Source organism: Lissotriton helveticus, chromosome 10 (assembly GCF_964261635.1).
Source record: "Lissotriton helveticus chromosome 10, aLisHel1.1, whole genome shotgun sequence".
NCBI lineage: Eukaryota > Metazoa > Chordata > Amphibia > Caudata > Salamandridae > Lissotriton > Lissotriton helveticus.
Genome location: NC_136071.1, coordinates 1,119,081,148 through 1,119,099,574, shown reverse-complemented (window position 1 = coordinate 1,119,099,574; position 18,427 = coordinate 1,119,081,148). Strand labels below are relative to the sequence as shown.

General features: G+C 39.2%; 1 protein-coding gene across 1 annotated transcript in view; it reads left to right on the top strand.

Moving 5' to 3' along the window:
• Positions 1–18,427, top strand: part of NOD1 (nucleotide binding oligomerization domain containing 1) — a 289,117-nt gene that overhangs the window by 227,753 nt on the left and 42,937 nt on the right. The window contains exons 5-8 of the mRNA XM_078663898.1: positions 1,261–1,344; positions 9,944–10,027; positions 12,771–12,854; positions 15,938–16,021. Coding sequence (XP_078520024.1) covers positions 1,261–1,344; positions 9,944–10,027; positions 12,771–12,854; positions 15,938–16,021 — 336 coding nt within the window. The remainder of the gene's footprint in view (positions 1–1,260; positions 1,345–9,943; positions 10,028–12,770; positions 12,855–15,937; positions 16,022–18,427) is intronic.

Here is an 18,427-nt window from a genome sequence, read left to right as displayed (position 1 = left end):
TAATATTAATATGATTATTATGGTATCTTTTAATATGGGTACATTTAAATATTCGGATGGAGAACATTGAGAGCTAAATATTTTCACTTATTTAAAGATTAATTTGGCCCGCGTCCTGTACTTGTACTTTCGGTAAGAGAATCTGTTTACAAAGCCCTTAGCTCACCTAAGTTAAACTTAAGTGCGCAAATATCTTGGTTTATAAGTGAAAACTCACGATATGTATTCACAAAACATTAATTTACTCTTGCCAAGTTAGTTTCCCACACATATTTGCATGTAAGTAAATCTCATTCCACAGCATAGTATATTTTGCAGAGTAGAACTTCCACAAATTGTGAGACTGTGGGTGTATTCAAACATTTGCCCCACAATCTCATACCATGGATTTGTCTGAAGATTTACTCTTTTCAAGGGCAGAAGTAAATCAATGTCAAGGGTGAAAAGGACCCCAGAGTTATATGCTGGAATAGGGTAAGTAGTTTCTCCATGATGAAAAACATTGTTCCCATGGAGAACAAAATAAAATATATATTATATTATTTTATTTTATTAACTTTATTGTAATGTGTTATATATTATATTAGCATTTTATTTTTGTAATATTACATGCATATGTTTTTTGTATGGGAGGAACATAGAATTCACAAAATAATTCCTTAGCTACTCCAGGAAAACAATGACTGCAGCAGTATCTCAGTTGTATTTTTTTAAATCTCTGAAATGTATTCTAAAATTAGAAATCAACCTCCAATAGGCCCTTAGGTTTGTGCTTCACACAGATCAACTGTTCGCCATAGAAACTACCAGGGCATTTGGCAACTAATGCCAATAATGCTTCAAGTGCACTGCCACCTAACCTTGAGGCGCTGCAATGGGAACGAATCGGCCAATCATTTCTTAGAGACCATCAGACAGATGCCGGACGGTCATTGCAGACCGTCACTGCTGGCGGCCATCTTGGATTGCAGCCAGTGGTATTCTAATGAACGCTTTCTGATCTTTCAGCAAGCTACTGAGTAATGCAGACCTATTCTTAGCCCCTTCAGTCAATTGAATTGGATAGCAGCTCATGCGACATGTGAGAGTAGTTGCATGATTGAGTTGAGCGTATTTCCCCCGTTAACTCCCGAATGATTTGCTGACTCAGCTTCCCTGAGAGCCCCGGGTGTATACTACATATTGACGTTCCCGCCTGCAGAGCAGTCAATCGATGAAGACGATGTATTTCTGAAGGGTTTTCTTCTCTTTCTGTCACAGGCTTAGTGTTAATCAGATCACAGATCTTGGAGTGAAAGTGCTGTCTGAAGAGCTGACGAAGTACAACATCTTGACATTTCTTGGGTATGTTGCTTGTCATAATGTCATTTTCTTAAAAAGGGGTGTCTTTTTTGTATTTAATGCACAGTCAGGTTCCATACCAGCAGTTCATCCTAGAAGCAATGTTAAGACTTTGACTGCGCGCATTTGACAGATCTTGCATTTAATATTGCTTATAAGGCACAAAATCTTCATTTTATGTGAAACGCAAATACATACTTGTATAGAGCTATTGGAGATGATTTGCTTGGTTCATTTAAATACAAATTACAGACAGTTTTCTGGAATTCACTGTGCAGTTTTTTCAAGTATTTAAAATCACAGAGACACCGATAAGCCAATCACTCAAACTCATATAAGGCCAATGTTTTATTTACAGGTTAGTAAGATCCAAAACAAAATTGGACTGGAATGAGTTTACGCGCTGTGTAGTCATAGCTTTTCTCTGTGACAATTCTCTACTTTGCCCAGTAGGAGCATTGTACTGGGCAAAGAGGTTGATTGCACAGATTAGCATCCAGTCGGTCTCTTGATTTGCCATGTGATGGGTCATTGTTCCAAGATTTAGCCCACTTAGACATCAATTCAGTGATGGAAGCTCACGGGTGATAGCAGGCCTCCATCCCTGCATTCACCCCCCATAAGGCCCCCAATTGTCACTCTTCATATGTGGGTTACTCTATTGAATTAATGGGGAACACTAGGGACATTGAGAGTGAGTCATAGTAGACCACCACCTATTTCTGTGTAGTTATATTTGGCAAAGTGCAATTGGTTTGCCATAGAAGCAGTCGTGGGACGCACCAAATTCAATATAGTGGCTCAAGTGCTAATAACAAAAAACTTGCCCAAAGTGGTTGGATACTTCAAATTTTGTCCATCTTGTTTCGTCATGGAATAATTGAAGAGAACCTGAGGACTGCATGTATTTAAATGGAGCACCATGCACTTAAGAAGCTCAACTGGCTACCAATTGAAGCGAGAAGCTTATTCAAAACTGCCTGCATAACTCTCAAAGCTCTCTACACTGGAAATCCTAGTTACCTTGCCAACATACTTTCAAAATCTAGCCAAAAGAGACTTCTGCAAAGCTCAAACACTTTGCTCCTGATCCCACCCAAATTTAAGACAAAAAAATCACTCACCGTTCCTTCTTTGGGAATGCACCCAGAATTTGGAATGCTCTGTCTGAAGAACTACATGACAACCAATTATAGCTATACTTTAGGAAAAATCTCAAACTATTTCTTCTCAACAAATACCTGAAACTACCCTCTACAATATTCGACTCACACTGATGCACCTCCCCCCTCCATCGAAGAGCATGTCTCTACCTAAAAAACTATTGCTCTTCATTCCACCAACACTTGTTACAGCTTAACAGCGCTACCCAAGAATACATCGACCTTTTCTATATTACTTCTGTATATATAGGGTGCTGTATGTTGGTGAACTCATTTCCTTTTGTATTCCTTGTTAATGCTGTCTGTACAATCTTTGTAAAGTGCTCTGATGCCCTCAGGTCAAGTTTAAACCAAATAAAACTTGAAAAATAAATAGGTAAGTAGTAAAAATAAATAAGTCGTTGTACTTACCAGTGCTCAATCATAACCTCGCAGACAATTTAGTTGCAGTGTCTTGGTAATGTGGAGAGGTAGGACTGAAAATGGGCAATCATCAAGGAGGTTATAACGCGGAAGCTGTTCTTGTTTGATCATTACTTCTTTTTCTAGAATTTTGGGAATGATAGGTAGGTATCAAGAAGGCTGTGATCTACAATATCTAGGGTAGGCTATTTAATTATCAATCCTAGTGTCTATTTCACAGAGGTACAGGTTGTTCAATTTTTTGTGGATACGTTGAGAATCAGGCTGATATATGGTACAAGCATAGTTATTCAAGCTTTGACCAGTGGTCTAGGCCATGGGTGATGGACACTAGGAGTCGGCTTCCAGGCTATGAGTAAGTCAACAGCATGTTCTATTGTGGTAGTCTTGAAATTAGTGGGAGAAGGATTGTTAACACCTTCGCTGCGGCGGCTATTCCGCCGCAGCGCTAAGGGGGTGGGGGGGCCGCGCGGCGCTCACACGCTGGTGACGGAACCGCTCGGGCTGTGCTGATGACGGAGCGGTTCCGTCAAGGCCCCGCCCGCTCCATAGAACGCGCCTCGCAGGCGCGAAATCAGCGCCGCGCCGGCTCGTCGGACGGGCCATGACGGAACCGCTCCGTCATCAGCACAGCGCCACCGTGGCTGATGACGGAGCGGTTCCGTCATCAGCGTCGAAGAGGTTAACTATGGCTTGGCTGGAATCATTGAATGTATCGAAGTTTCAATGTAAATTCTGGCGATATTAGTGGAGAAGTCGAGGACCTCAATACAATGCTGCCCAAAGGCAAGTAGGTTACTATTTATGACTTGGGGAATGTCAAAATCCAGGATGATAGTTAAGGCATTCTGAGAATGGTTCAGGGAGCATTGCAATCCTCTTTAGTAGGACTTAGCTTTGCCTGAATCATCATGTGATTGTGGGGATATGTGGTCAATGTAATCAGGTTGTGCTTTCGTATGCTTCCAATATCTTTCCGCTTCCCAACCTAAAAGTCTGAAAGAACGTACAACTTGGGAATACCTTGAAGACCCTTCCGTGGGCTTGGTTGGGGTGTTTCTATGTCTGCAAGGGTGTTCATTGCATCAGTCAGGTGGCCCTTGTACGACTTCCTTTGTTTCTCAACAGGAGCTGCACATGCATGTAGGTGGCTTGTTTAATGCCGCAAGAGAGCCTTGGGTCTCAGGTGCTCAGTGATGGTGAGAATTTAACGCGAGACGTCTCCTAGGTGGAGTACGGGCCTCTCTTTGGTTATTGGGTGTGTTGTCTGCAGGTTGATGTTGGAGGAGAAAATGTCATGGCGTGAATCCTGCAACGTGGGTTAACAGCAACCGACAAATGTTAAGCTTCGCAGCAAGAAGAAATATGTTTCTGAGAACCAATTAAATGTTACTAGGACCGCAATGATGCAGGGGATCAAAAGTGAGTGAGTGAAAGAAAGTCTCTTGTCTACCCTAAAAAGATACCTGGGTGCTAATAATGAAGACAAATGGAAGCTGGTCAACTCAATCTTAGAATAAATCCAATGATTGCTATTAATTGAACATATATTTTTGTTAGTGCTCTGCCTATGGTGACTCTTTGAGAAGCAGACAGTTTTTCTCTCGCATTGAAGCAAACAAACCTTTTACGTGAGGTGCATTTCGTTCTTCTTGAACTGCTCAGTCTTGAGAGAAATTCCTGGCATGTGGGTCATTCAAATTGGATTTTCCCTGACTGGACTTCATGCCCAGATTCTTAAGTTACATTAACCTTGTAATAACCACATAACATTGCGTCCATCATCCATCAAAACTGCACCAAAACCTTTGCAAGGGGGTGAAATAAAAATTGAGTCTCGTAGCCAGAGCCCAGGGGCACAGGCTGGGCAAAGCGTAAATGACTACGCTGTGACACTTATTTACTAAAGGAGAAAATACTATCATGCTAAAAATAAAGTTGTCAAAAGAAGAAAACAAATTTGATTAAATAATAACACTGCATTTCATGCAAATGGACAAGACCATGTATCTCCCATCAAACTTCCTAATTGTAAGACATTAAAATTACTTCCCCACGGTAACAACAACAAATAATGAAAGCACATTTCAAGTAGCTAAAACTGATCCATCCAAATGTTACCTGAAATAAAACCGTGTGTGTTGTTAATTCTGCTCGAGGTTGTTGTGTAAGAGAAGGTGGCTACGGTTGTGGTTATGGAGGGGAAGATTATGCATGAAGTGTTACAATGTTGGACATCGTAACTTGTGTGTCAAAGGTCACTTCAGTTAGGATGTTCATGGGCCCCATTTTTTCTCCATTAGTGCAAGCAAAGAAGAAGTCTCCCCAGTTTCAATACGCTAGGCTTGATTAAACTGTTGAAAATAATATAGTTCTGCTTTGGGTTGGTTTTGTAGAAATCCATATGAAAATGTATGTTGTGCAAAGATTAATAATGGTGCACCTATATCTGTTGTCACCTTGTGATGACTGATGGTAAACTGCTCCTGTAAACCTATGTTGAATTCCAAGACAGCCATGCCCCACAATCATTAAAGATATGACTTGGGAAATTACCAGGAGGCACCCACATTGTGCTAGCAGTGGTTTTATTTCATTAAAAAAAAAAAAGCCCATCAAGCATTTGATATTAGGATTTGGAAGAAGAGTCGAGTTCAGCTTCTCTTTTCAGGAAGCTCCTCGTCATTAACACAAAGCTAATTAAGCCTCAGCGGAACTTGTCTGAGATCGTTTAGACCAATTTGGGAAATGGAAGGAAGGCAACCAATTCCTAGGTTTCTCAATTAACAGCATGACGGGCAAAGAATAGCACTATTAATTTAGTCTACTTTTGAGCAAGTCCCAGTCGACTGTGCCATTAAATACACAGATGACCCAAAGTCGCCCAACGCAAACATCGATAAATCATAGGTTCTCAGTAAACATAAGAATTACGACTGATAACCATCAAATCAATTGCTCTGTTTGGAGTCTACTGCAATCCTTTGAGACCTTCCAGGGCACAGCCACCTGAACGTCATTGCCATATTTGAGATGTTAAAAATAAAAGCCTGGCTGAGTGTCTCTGGATGTCTTTTCTTATAGAAGTCAATTTCTTAAATGGTTATCAGTTCTATACTACACAAGGCAATATATTATAAAGTTAGACTACCACCACTACATCGTTGACATTACTTCAACCTATTTACTTTGACCTACCGCCACATTACCCCCTCTCCAAAAATGCAAAAATCCACCCTACTTTGACTCTCTTCACATTAACCTGTACATCAACACTAACCCTAAAACTGACGGTGTCCCTTCCATTAACTTTAACTGTAACCCTAAAGTTTAACCCTAAATTCCAAACCTAATTCTAAGCTCAACTTGTAACTCTTTGCATAAACCTAATGATATTAAAATACACTAAATTAAATGATAGTAAATTGAATAAAAATAAGTTAAAACAAACCTTGACAAAACCAATTAGTCTGGCTTGTGTTTTACATCCCAACTAAAAAACAAAAAAAAGCCTTCGGTGGGGAAAAAACAAAATACTACTGATTTCTGTGTATAATGCATCTTTGAGATAACTAATGTAATGTATTCTGATTCAGTGTACTTTTGAGTGAGTTGTAAAATATTACCTCCTGAGAATATTGCCTCATGTAAAATTTTCCCTCATGAACCAAGCCCATTCTTTGAATTTTTAAAGATTTGGTAGCGATAGGCATAGACGAGAACTAAAAATGGGAATTTATTAAATCCAGGTACATTTTAAATTAAGATGTTTTCTTGCAAATAAGATAATGTAGGAACGTAAATTGGATGTAATTACATGATTGTATTAAAAAGGAAATGTAACACTTGCCCAAAACATCTGAAAAATATTTGGTATTGACCGCTGTGCTAAAGCTATTCCTGACTTTATGACCTATTCTCTTTAAATTATATTTCAAATAATTTGTTAAATTAAGTTAAAGTCCAACCCTACCCTAAATCATGTCAATATTAAGTTATGCATCTATATTAATAAATTAACAAATGAACATAAACATATTTTTTGTTTCTTATGGAAACCAAGATTCTTACATAAAATAGTTTTTTATAAGGTTGTAGCACATGTGTAACGTTAATTAGGTATGCAATTTTAGTAGATAATTCAATATTTATGCATAGCAATTGGAACATGGCTCAAGGGGACATATGTTGGGTTCGAAGAAAACTGTTCTAAAAGTCACCACTCTTATATCAAGTTAGTATTAGAGGTTTAATGGTAGTTATTATTTTGACTTAAAAAAGAGGATGAAAGGAACATTTCTGAACAGAATGTCTCGTGAACTGCATATTCCTAGAGAGAGTCTATTTTTGTTTATTAAGCAGAGGGAGCTCAAGGGAGAGGTTGCTTGTGCTCCTGAGATTACATGAGCTCCCAGGTATTTTGAGTTTCTGGGTCAAGTGCTGCTCTACTTACTTTGTTACACTGTCTGTTCTCTATCACACCTCAGGTTTGGAACGCACAGTGTGGAGATTGTATCACACATGCAAAGTATTGTGAAATGTATGATTCTTGCCATGTATGGGCCAGATTCACCAAAAAATTAAAAGGTATGGGCGGAGATTTGCATCTCCTCCTGAATGTACTTTTAACATTTGTTTCATTTCACAAACCTCCCCAGAAGTAAACATGGAAAACTGTGCTTGGACCAGATTTCCAGACCTACTACTGGAAATATTATGTGACATATCCCACGGGCCCCTATTCCCCGGTGTGGGAATCTGAAAACTATAGAAGTACAGGGAGAGTGGAACCCACTTTACAAATGCAAATGCATATATTTTTCTTTCTCTGTGGGAGAAGTATATTTACACACGCTTCAAATGTGGGGATGATCCATTCCTGGAGTAAATCTCTGGCCCTTTCCAGGGTGGGAATGGGTTGGATTGGAGTTTGTGAATGCTTCTAGGTACATGTACAGGGAAAACACAACTTGTAAATCCGACTTTCCACAACTTCCATAGAATTTGCTATAATGAGTTTCCCTTGAGAAAGCCATATAGTAAGGAGATGTATGCTTGCCAGGAATACTTTTGGGAATTCCTGGAAGGCATATATGAGATATATTTTGCCGTAAACATCCGTTTACAGCTGGGAGCAACCTTTTTTAATGGAACCCATGTTTGTTCTAGAGTATCCTACTTTACCTATTCCCAAGCAAAGTTTTTATCTCACACTTACTAGTGTGGCATAATATTGACTCTAGTGTGAGTCCAGAGCTGCAAAGACATGTGCTGTTTTCTCATGTTGTGCATTGCACTTCCTATGTTTTTCTCACAACTTTGATAGTGGATGGAAGACACGGACCCTCGCTGAGGAAAGGTACTCCCAATTAGTGTCTCACGTACAATGAACCAAGCTTCTGGTGGTGGCAAAAAGGCTTCCTGCTAATTTTTCCCCATACGTTTTTGTGTGAAAATAGAAGTAAATCAATATTAAAGTGGACGCGAAACTGCAGATTTTGAATCAGAAGTCCACATGTTTGGTGTCCACAACTTCTCAAATAATCTATTCAAAGCCTAGATTGACCTGCAAGGTTAGGTATGTGATAGTTAAAGGACCCACCAATCACACTGAGTGACTTGGCCATTCAATGAAGAGATAGTCAATCTCATTTATTGATCAGGCAATAAGCACAGAGTTACCTAATGTAATTGTTTGATTCAGGCAACCTGCAATGAATCAGGACGTCTCATGGATTGATCCAGCCCCCGCCTTGCTTTCATGTGCTTTCGTGCAGTGTGTATGATAGCTCAGTGGCTTGACCAGCTGCTGCAGAGAGCTGCTTGTAACATGCATGTCATTCAATCAAATCAGCACAGGGGCCATTTTCATTCTTCTGAGACTAAAAAATAATTGCTGGGAAGTTTTGTTATACTAACGTTAGCACCTTGAAATATGTGGGTTCAGCATGTCTGCTGTACAAAACAAAACTCTTTTGTTTGATTTAATATACTGAACCTTTGCTCCATGTAGACTAAAAATATATCCCACATATACAGTTAATATGACCCCTGACTTTGCATTTAGTTCCCTGGTAGATTTGTCTTCATGGCAGGGGCAGGAATGTTTATCAGCTCATCTTAAAAAAAAACTCTCACTTTAAAAACAAATACTAAAGCATCATGTGGGAGCAGGCTGCCATTTCTAGTCTGGACAGACTTCTTTTTTATTGAAATGGCCACAGAGTTTCCCACTGACATGCAGTTTTCCTGATAAAACCATATAGGGTACAAAAGATAATGTGTGGCAATCCAGGTTCAACAAATATTTATCATTCACAAATCACCAAGTAAAGTATTCTGATTTATTTTGATACTATCAAAATCTTTGTTTACATCTTACTTCAGAATTGCAAAAAAGTGCTTTCCTAACAACTGAAATATATTTTGAAAAAGGTGCACACTTCATTTACAAGCTATTTAACTTTTGTGTGTCCAGCACTATTCAGACCACTTTACAAACTCTTCTTAACTTTGCAGTTAAAAAAAGATAAAAACAGTTCGTTAGAAGACAGAGGCTGACCTTTGACCTCTTTCTGTGCACAGCAAATGTGAGGAGATAAAAAGCAGATTCAAATTATTTTGTATTGCTCATGCACTTTCCAAATGAACAGAACACCTGCTCTTTGCCAGCTGGAGTTCTCTTGCATGGCCAGTAGGCTCAAAAAATGGCTCACCCTGATACAGTCTGACTGGGGCCAGTAGATTTCGCAATGTCTGCTCACTGTTTCATGGAATAGACAGATATAGTTATCACAGTTGGCATATTTGGCACACCTTTGCTCACTTACATGTTGGGTATCGATGCTTCCCACACACAATCTTGGTACATGACATGCCTATGCTTTGGATCCCTATATATCAGTGTGTTTCTGAATGGAGAGCTCTAGACGTTTGTCAGTGTTTTTAAGCATATTTTATATTGCACCAGTCTTATGTCGAGTGACTTTTTTCTCTCCGTGTATTTTTTTGTTCAGGTTATACAACAATCTCATTACAGATGTTGGTGCCAAATATGTTTCAGACATCATTGAAGGATGCACAAAGCTGAAATATCTCAAGTAAGTGGAGTCTGTTATCTGAAGAAACCTTGGAGTAGCAGTTGTGTGTGAATGTATGGATGTGATTGAGTATTGACCCAGGACGCAGACTGACTTATCCCTCATTTAAGAAAGTGCCACACAAATTGTACATCTTCCTCACAGTCCTATAATATACACAGGATGCCCGGATTATGCGCAACCATCGTTTGTGCCAGTGTTTTATCTGCACATATTGATACTACTGAAGTTACATCAGCTAAGTGTGCCAATCACTACTGTCATATCAGAGTCATTTCCTCATTTTCATGTGCTAAGTTCCATGAAAATGGGGATTTTGATACCAACACATTTGCTAGCCATTTACAGCTGATATTCTTTCCTAGCCCCTTATTGCAATATGCATGGTTAATAAAAAATCTTATACTATAACGCAGCATAACATAATATAATATAGAATCTATGATGTCTTGAAAAATCCAAAATGACTAAGTAATAGGGCCAACCATCTTGTTATTCAGACTATAAATGCAAATAAGCGAGTGGTTGAGCCAATATGTATTTGTATGAGTTTGGCTGGGTGCTCGGTGAAAGAAATAAAGGAAAGGTTCTGCAATTGAAAGCAAGTTTTTTATCCAATGGGTGTTTTTACTATCAGAAAAGTAACTTTATTTCATTGGAGAAAAGCACCATTGTGGAAAAATCCACCTTATGAGATGGTGAAAGGTGGCAGAAAGTTTGAAAAGAACTAGAAGGAACAGCAAAAGCAATGACAAAAGATTGCTAGTACAAAAATAAAAATATAAAACAAAACATGAATGGGAGGTGAACAAGATGCGCTAAGGTATAAGGGTCAGCCAGAAAAAGGAGGGTGAAAAAAGCAAAGAATGCCTACTACCTGAAAATATATCAAAAGTAACTATTTTTTACATCAGTATGTTGCCAAGTATCTGATTTATAAACTAGTGGATATCTGAAATACAACAAGTATTTGCAATGCAATCAGTCTCACATTTGTTAAAGTTAGAGCTATTGGCGTTTTAAACAAGAATGTTTTTTACTTATTTTGTTTGTTTGTACTGTAGTGGATGTATGTTGTTTGTAGTGGAATTATGTTGTTTGAATTGGAATTGTGTTGTGTGGAATTGTGTGGTGTGTAGTGTATTTGTGTTTTGTAAATTTGTAATATGGTGAATAGATAGGGGTGAGAGGTGTATAAAATAGAAAGTAAGACTGAGAGGGTTAGGTAGTTTGTGTATAAAGTGGTGACTGAATTGTAGATAAAGTCGTATAAATAGCGTGTGAGAAAGAGAGATAGAAGTGGAGCGAATGTTACAGATGTATAAAGATGTTGCAGTTGTTTATGTAGAAGATGGAGAAAGAAAAGGAGCAGAGTATGTGTTTGTAGTTATTATTTAATTAGCAATGGTATTGAAAGTGTGTAGAAAGATATGAAGTGAATTAATATAATAAATGGTGGATTAGTGTGTGAGAGAATGACATTGTGGTGAGAGAGAGATATGGAGGGCGTTGTGGTAGGGTTCTTTGGGGGGGAGTTGCGAGGTATATTTGTACCTAGTACAAGTATGTAAGGTTGGTAGTATGTGTTGGTAGGTAGTTCACCTGAAGGTATCTGACTGAATCATATGCACACCAGTTGCATTACAAAAGGATTTTTTATTTTTTGTTTGCAAGAAAAACGCCGTAGACAACCGGAAGGTACACATGCATATATAAGGTATATACACACACACACACACACACAATGTACACATAAAATGAATGCACACATATTACCTATCTACCCATAGAACATGCATACAATGTTCCCACACACACACAATTGAACACAAACAGGCCACACCCAGCAGCAGCCCCGGGTGCTGCAATTTTGAAGCAGGGCCTGTGTGTGGGGAGTTGGCTTTGAAGCTCTACACGCGCTGCGGTGCTGTGTCATTGTTATATAGCGTGAACTTACCCTAAAGATATTACAGATCTTCATATGAAAACCAGTTGTATCATATGAAACCCAGTTGTATTACAGAAGGACATCTTTTTTTGTAGGCACTTGGAGATTAAGTGAGTTTGTTAGACCCACAAGATGTTTAGTTTTGCGGCAAGAATTATAGCCCCAGATTACTGTAGCACCGTTTTAGGATCAAAACCCAAAGGCATGCTGTACCATATTATGGTAACAAAAAAGCAGCATATGTTCTAGCCAAGAATAAAGCCGCATATGTTTCACGAAAACAGACATAGCCTTTGATTCCTGATCCATTTCTTATCAGGGCTGTCTCCTTCCTGGAGCACCCTTAAACACCTTGGCAGTTGTGTGAACACTTGCAATAAACTCTTCTTAAGAGTACCAAAAGGCTGACTTTCACAGAGCAATAAACCGAACCCTCCTGCTCCACCTTTATGAAACAATAGCATTTTGTAGACCTTTGTGTAGGAATGAAAAACACTGTAAACTGAACACACGCAATGTACACAAGCATACACAGAGTGCACACACACACATACACACACTGAATGCATACATATTACATATGTACCGAGATAATATACACACCGTGTTTTGTCCCACACACGAACATTTCTCTGCCCTTAAATCTCACAAAAGATCTTCCTTTAACACCTTCATGTGTACAAATCTGCAAACCAGACTCATTTTTCAGCAATCTACTTTGTTTGCACATTCACTAATCCAGTAAATTTTATTTAAACTGGATGTTCAATGTAATTGTTAATCATTTTTTGTCAGGATCGGCTGCAACAAAATAACCAGCGAAGGAGGAAAATGCCTGGCCCATGCCATACAGAAGAGCAAGTCTATCTTTGATATCGGGTTAGTGATATCATCCAAAATTAAAACTTTTGTATTTTTACCAGTGTTAACTATTAGAATGTTGTCTACACAGCATAGACCATAGTGGCTGGCTAGAATGAAAATATACATAATAGTTTATGATTGAATTCTGTCTTTACCGCTTGAGAAAACTCAGAGCCTTATGCCAGAAGATTTAATGAATGCAGATTTCTCAAAACATTACCAGAAGTTTCTCTATTGTTAAAACATACTTAAAGGTTCAGTCCCGAATCAGTAGGAAAAACAATATGGTTGATCTGTTTGACCATTTTCAATTTAAACATAAGAGATATGATCTATTTGTTTAACAGAAGTGTTATTGACGTGAATTTATGGAACAAGAAGGATTAGGCAATGTGTGTGGAAAATGTAATCCCAGGTTACTGTAGCAATAAGAACATTATATTGTATACTTAAAACATTTATTACTTTAAATTGAGATTTTAAATTCATTAGACCAGATGTGAAATCTACAAGAATGGCGGAAGAACAAATATAAGCATGTCTTAATTAGTTAGAAACAGTATATCGTATGTGGTTTTAGAATAAAATGTTGAAAAATGTTGATTTTAAAAACCTGCCCAGTAAAGGATACTCTTGTTTTCAGTACATCCTTTACACGTGATTTGCATAGATTGTGAAGTCTAACAACAAGAAACAGATATTTACTGTTCAGGGTGAAATTGTGAAACCTTAATATCTTAGCCTGAAAGTTCTGAATGTTAGTTGTTAATGTTTGTTCTGAATGTTAGCAATTTTAACAACTTTGCTTTTGCGTTATTCAAACAAATATTTCCTAACTCGAATCCGGGTTGGTGCAAGGATAATTGGTAGCATATGGGGAATAGAAATAGTGTACTCCCCCTTGCCAAACTTTCTACACTCATTTCCCCCACATGTTCACTGATACCTTACATGCATGTCCTGCCCCTCGCCCACACCCTTCGTGTTCACACATAATGTCATAAAAGCAGACACTAGTAGTCTCATGCACATTTTACTACATTCAAAATCAATTTACCTGCAATATTTAAAAAATATATAATTAGTTGAACACTACTTTCTAATTCAAATCACTTACTGACCCAAACGCTGTACACTTTATAATTATTTTGTTACAAACTTAGTTGTAGGTCATGTTTTTAATTCATTTAAAAAAAGAAAATTTCTTTTGATACTGCGTTATCTGTGAGAGGTTAGTCATTTTATATTTAATGAGTTACAGAAGAAATATGAATATATTAAAATGTAAATTTTATTGGTCTAAATTATCTTTTTTCTGCAAATTATTGTATGATGTATAAACTTTAAAATGTATCTTAATTAATTGTATATTTTTCTTTTATGGTATTAATTGTTAAGTGTTATTGCCTCCCTCCATTGATTTTTATGGGATGTATGACGTTACAACGCATACTTTTACTCCGCATACCATTACAACGCGGTATTTACAACGAATACCGTTACAACGCATAGCGCTTTGGGGTGCTGGATAGTGGTAAGTATAATTTACTATTCTAACTCCAGTCCCCGTGGACCCTAGGGAAGGTGTTGGATAGTAAATTAAACTTACCTCTTATCCTAGAGCGCCCCCCAGCGCAATGCGTTGTAATGTAATGCGTTGTAATGCCCGCGTTGTAATGGTAGTGCGGAGTAAAAGTTGCGTCGTAACGGGTGTATACCATTTTTATGTGAGTGTGTTGCAGTGCCAGTGGTGACCATGTCTGGTGCTTGACTTGCTTCAGGGCTACATTGCAGTACATTTTAGCCTGTTGTATGTGAACAGGGCTCAGTTTGTCCACCCTGGGGGAGGTGCCAGACAGAGCACCATTCCTCGAGCCATGCAGAAGAAGAGGGCCTGAGTCAGGCAAGGCTGTATGCTATGCTCAATATGATGGTTGGGTGTGAGCAGCGCCTAGAAAGCCATGCTGAATGGAAGGCACTGTGAGATGCAGAGTCCAGCAGGCATGCTAAATTGGAGGCCCAGGGAGGAGCAGGGCCTATTGGCTGTGTTCAAAAGGCCTTGGGGTAGGCAGGATGAGAGGGCAGGTTGAAAAGAGATGCTTGTGGCATGCCAGAAACAGGAGGTAAAAGAAAGCCATTTAGCTTGTTTGAGGATCATGGAGCCCAGGATCTGCTTCCACTGGCACGGGATTGATAAGGCCAGAGATGTAACTCTCTTCTTGTTCCCTTATTCTACTCTAAGAGTGTACATGTCATTCAAACAACAAAGAAAATGAAAAGCCCAACTCCACCATGCCACGCCATAGTGTCTGCTGGCCCCTCAAATGTAGCCATCTCTGATTGGAATGTAATCTCTAATGCACCCTCAAAGCTCTGTGCATTGCATTTAATAGGATTGTGTTGATCACATTTCAGTGACGTAGCTTTTTGAAAATTGAAACTCCGAGAGATCATCATAAATGTACACTATAACCAGGACCACTGGAATTATGCAGCAGAGGAGGGTCAAATTGTGCAGCAGGGCTGAGTAAATTCAGCTTCAAGAAAAGGCAAATTACGCAGCATTATGTGGCATATTTTGTGATAGAATTACTTCATTATTTTGTCATTTTTACACTTGTTAACACTGTCTGGGCATTGGTTGCACCTCCTTAGTACTGGTTTAACACACAAATATAGCAATGAGCCACAGAAAGGTGATCAGTCAGCCTCTGCAAAGGACCTTCCACTGTGCAGTAGCACGTGTCGCTGCATTTCTACTAACTTTTGAGCCGTTTGAGCTAGAAACAAAAACTTTTTTTCTTAAAATCTGCCGATTATACGGCAGATGATGGATTATGTGGCATAAGCAGCAAATCTAAAGGTATGCGAAAATTGCTGCAGCAGCACAATCGCATAATTCCAGTGGCCCTGATTGTAACTCTTTTATAAATGTGAGATCACAAACATTACCGGCCCTATTTGGCCACAACATTGCACAAACTCCAAAACTATGAACTAAAGCAATCACTGCCTGAATAAGAAAACAGATGACAGTTGCCCAACTGGTCAAAAGTCTCCAATGAATAAGTATGTTCTCTTTTCTTACTTTATTTCAGTATGTGGGGAAACAAGATCGGTGATGAGGGAGCAAAGGCGTTTGCAGATGCAATGAGGAATCACCCCAGCTTAACCAACCTGAGGTAATTGCTGTGCTTTGTCCTAGGAGTGATTGTAGGAAAAGAGCAGAGGTGCACTGTACAGTCTTAAAAACAGGGACAATTGCAGCAGAGTCCGTCGCCTACCAGGGTTACAGGGAAGTACAATTCTGCGCATGTCGTTAGCAATAACACATCTAGTGCCAGGCTGAGTCGCTGAACAATGTACTTGCGTGACACTAGTACAGGGGTGATGTCAAGAAAAATTTAGGAAAAGCTCCTGTTCTTTCCAAATATGTGGCATATTTAAATGACTGGGGTAGTAAGTGCAAACAAATAGTGATGAAATGAAAGGCGTGATTTAAAAATCATTGAAATTGTCCACAAATGTCCCCCATTCCCATTTGTTTTAGGATGTCATGAAGTCTAATGCTGCCATGCTTCATCTTACGTTGCATTCTTCTTGCTTTACTCTTAGCTTTCCAGCCTACATTCTCTGTATCCCAAAAGTGTTGAAACATGATTGGCTGTGGTTGAGAGTTTCATTAAACTTCATGAATCTGCTTGACCTAAAATACAGTCTGAAAGATTTATATCTGGCTACACCATTTATTATTTTGCACACTTTCCATCCATCTATCCATTCATCCATTAAAACATCAATCCATCCAAACATAAATTCATCAATCAATCCATCCATTTATCCACCCAACCATCTACCTGTTCACCAACCCACCATCCATTTGTCCACCCACCCACCCATCCACCCATTCACCCAGCCATCCATCCATCCATCCAAACATCAGTCCATTCACCCACCCATCCGCCCATCCACATATCCACCCACCCATCCATCCAAATCCATCCATTCATCAGGCAAATTTTTCCGAGTTCACAGTTAACCACACAATAACCTCCCCATCCTTCTTTAATGTGTATTTAATTCCTCATTCCATCTTCTGAGGTTTACCTTCACCTCCTTGCGTAAGGCTGCAAGGAGGTGAAGGTCTGACTGCAATCGTTTTCAAATAATATTCCTTTTTTCTTTTTATAGCCATTGGAATGATCTTCTGTTGCTTTATATGTGTCCCTAGCTTTGGGTCCTGGTATGTCTTCAGGATCATGCAATTAGAAAACAGTGGTAATTAAAGAGATGAAGGTCATGATCTTGACCTTCAAAGATGCAGAGATGAGTCTCCACTGATTCATTCTCACCTTGGGTCAATGTGTGTCCGAAGCGCGCAATAATGGACCATGGTCTTAAATAGCAGGGCAACCACTGTCTGGAATCATAAGCATGAGTTGTGGTACTTTTATACTCAAGCATAAATAATGTGGGCGTAATATTGGTGCTGATATGAATGAACGTCAAGTGAACGAAGTCTTGGATGGAACAGCAGTCGTATCCAAGTGAAACCCAATGAAGGTAGTTTAGGAAGAGATTACTGTTGTGCCTCATATGGAATTTACGTTTATGATTAGAACTGTAATTAGAATTTGGAAATAGTCCTGTTTTTTGATTCATCAATGTTAAAAATGCCTCTTACTTGATACAATTGTAAATATAATTTTCCCCGTAAAATTCTGAATTGTAGGTCGAATATATTGCTTCTGGTAGGGGAGAAATTGTCTATGTAGAGAATTGTAAAGTTTAGTCAATAGATATATCCATGATGACCGCTTAATTAGTGAACAAGGGCTTCAGAGACACCCATCAACATTTTCAGTTTCCCCGCCAAGGTAGCTTGTGTCTGCAGAGTTCTATTTTTCCTTTCTTGCAAGTGAGCTCGTAACACATATTGAATGTAACGGAGAGGGTGAGAATCCAGAGACCTATGTAGCCATTTTGAATTAATCTGTTGAGCCTCCTGTCAACCCCCCTGATCCTTCATAATTTAATTTCAATCACTATTTTAGCAACTGTTGCTCTAGAGTTTGATAGGAGCTTGGATGCCTGTTGCAGTGAGCATTTCATGGCTCCTAATCCAAGGTTCTGAAAAAGACTGTTGCATCAGAATTAGGTCGGGCGGAGTAAGTGGAAAAAAAAAACCTCTGCCACACTACGTGGAGTTCTGCAAGCAGCGGAGTGCATTAGGTCACACCGTTCATGCTGATTTTTAGCACCAGGTGTTGGTCCCGCGCTGGAAAATTATCATGAATGATACCATGCACAGCGCAAGAGAGCACTGTTTCTTTCTGCCCCCGAATAGGTGTTCTATTCGAGTGGCTGCTTTCTCAACGCGAACGGAAGGTTTCTTAACACGAGCGGCCGCGACCATCTGCGACTGCCCTCATTGAGAAATCTCTCTGGGACGTGGTCTAGTGAACGGAGTGGAGCTCACTGCCCAGGCCGAACTAGTATCCAAATGCCGAGGTAGAATACTCGTGTATTTACACCTACTCACAGGGTGACTTACTCTATGTAGCTGATGGGCGGGAGATGATTCTGAG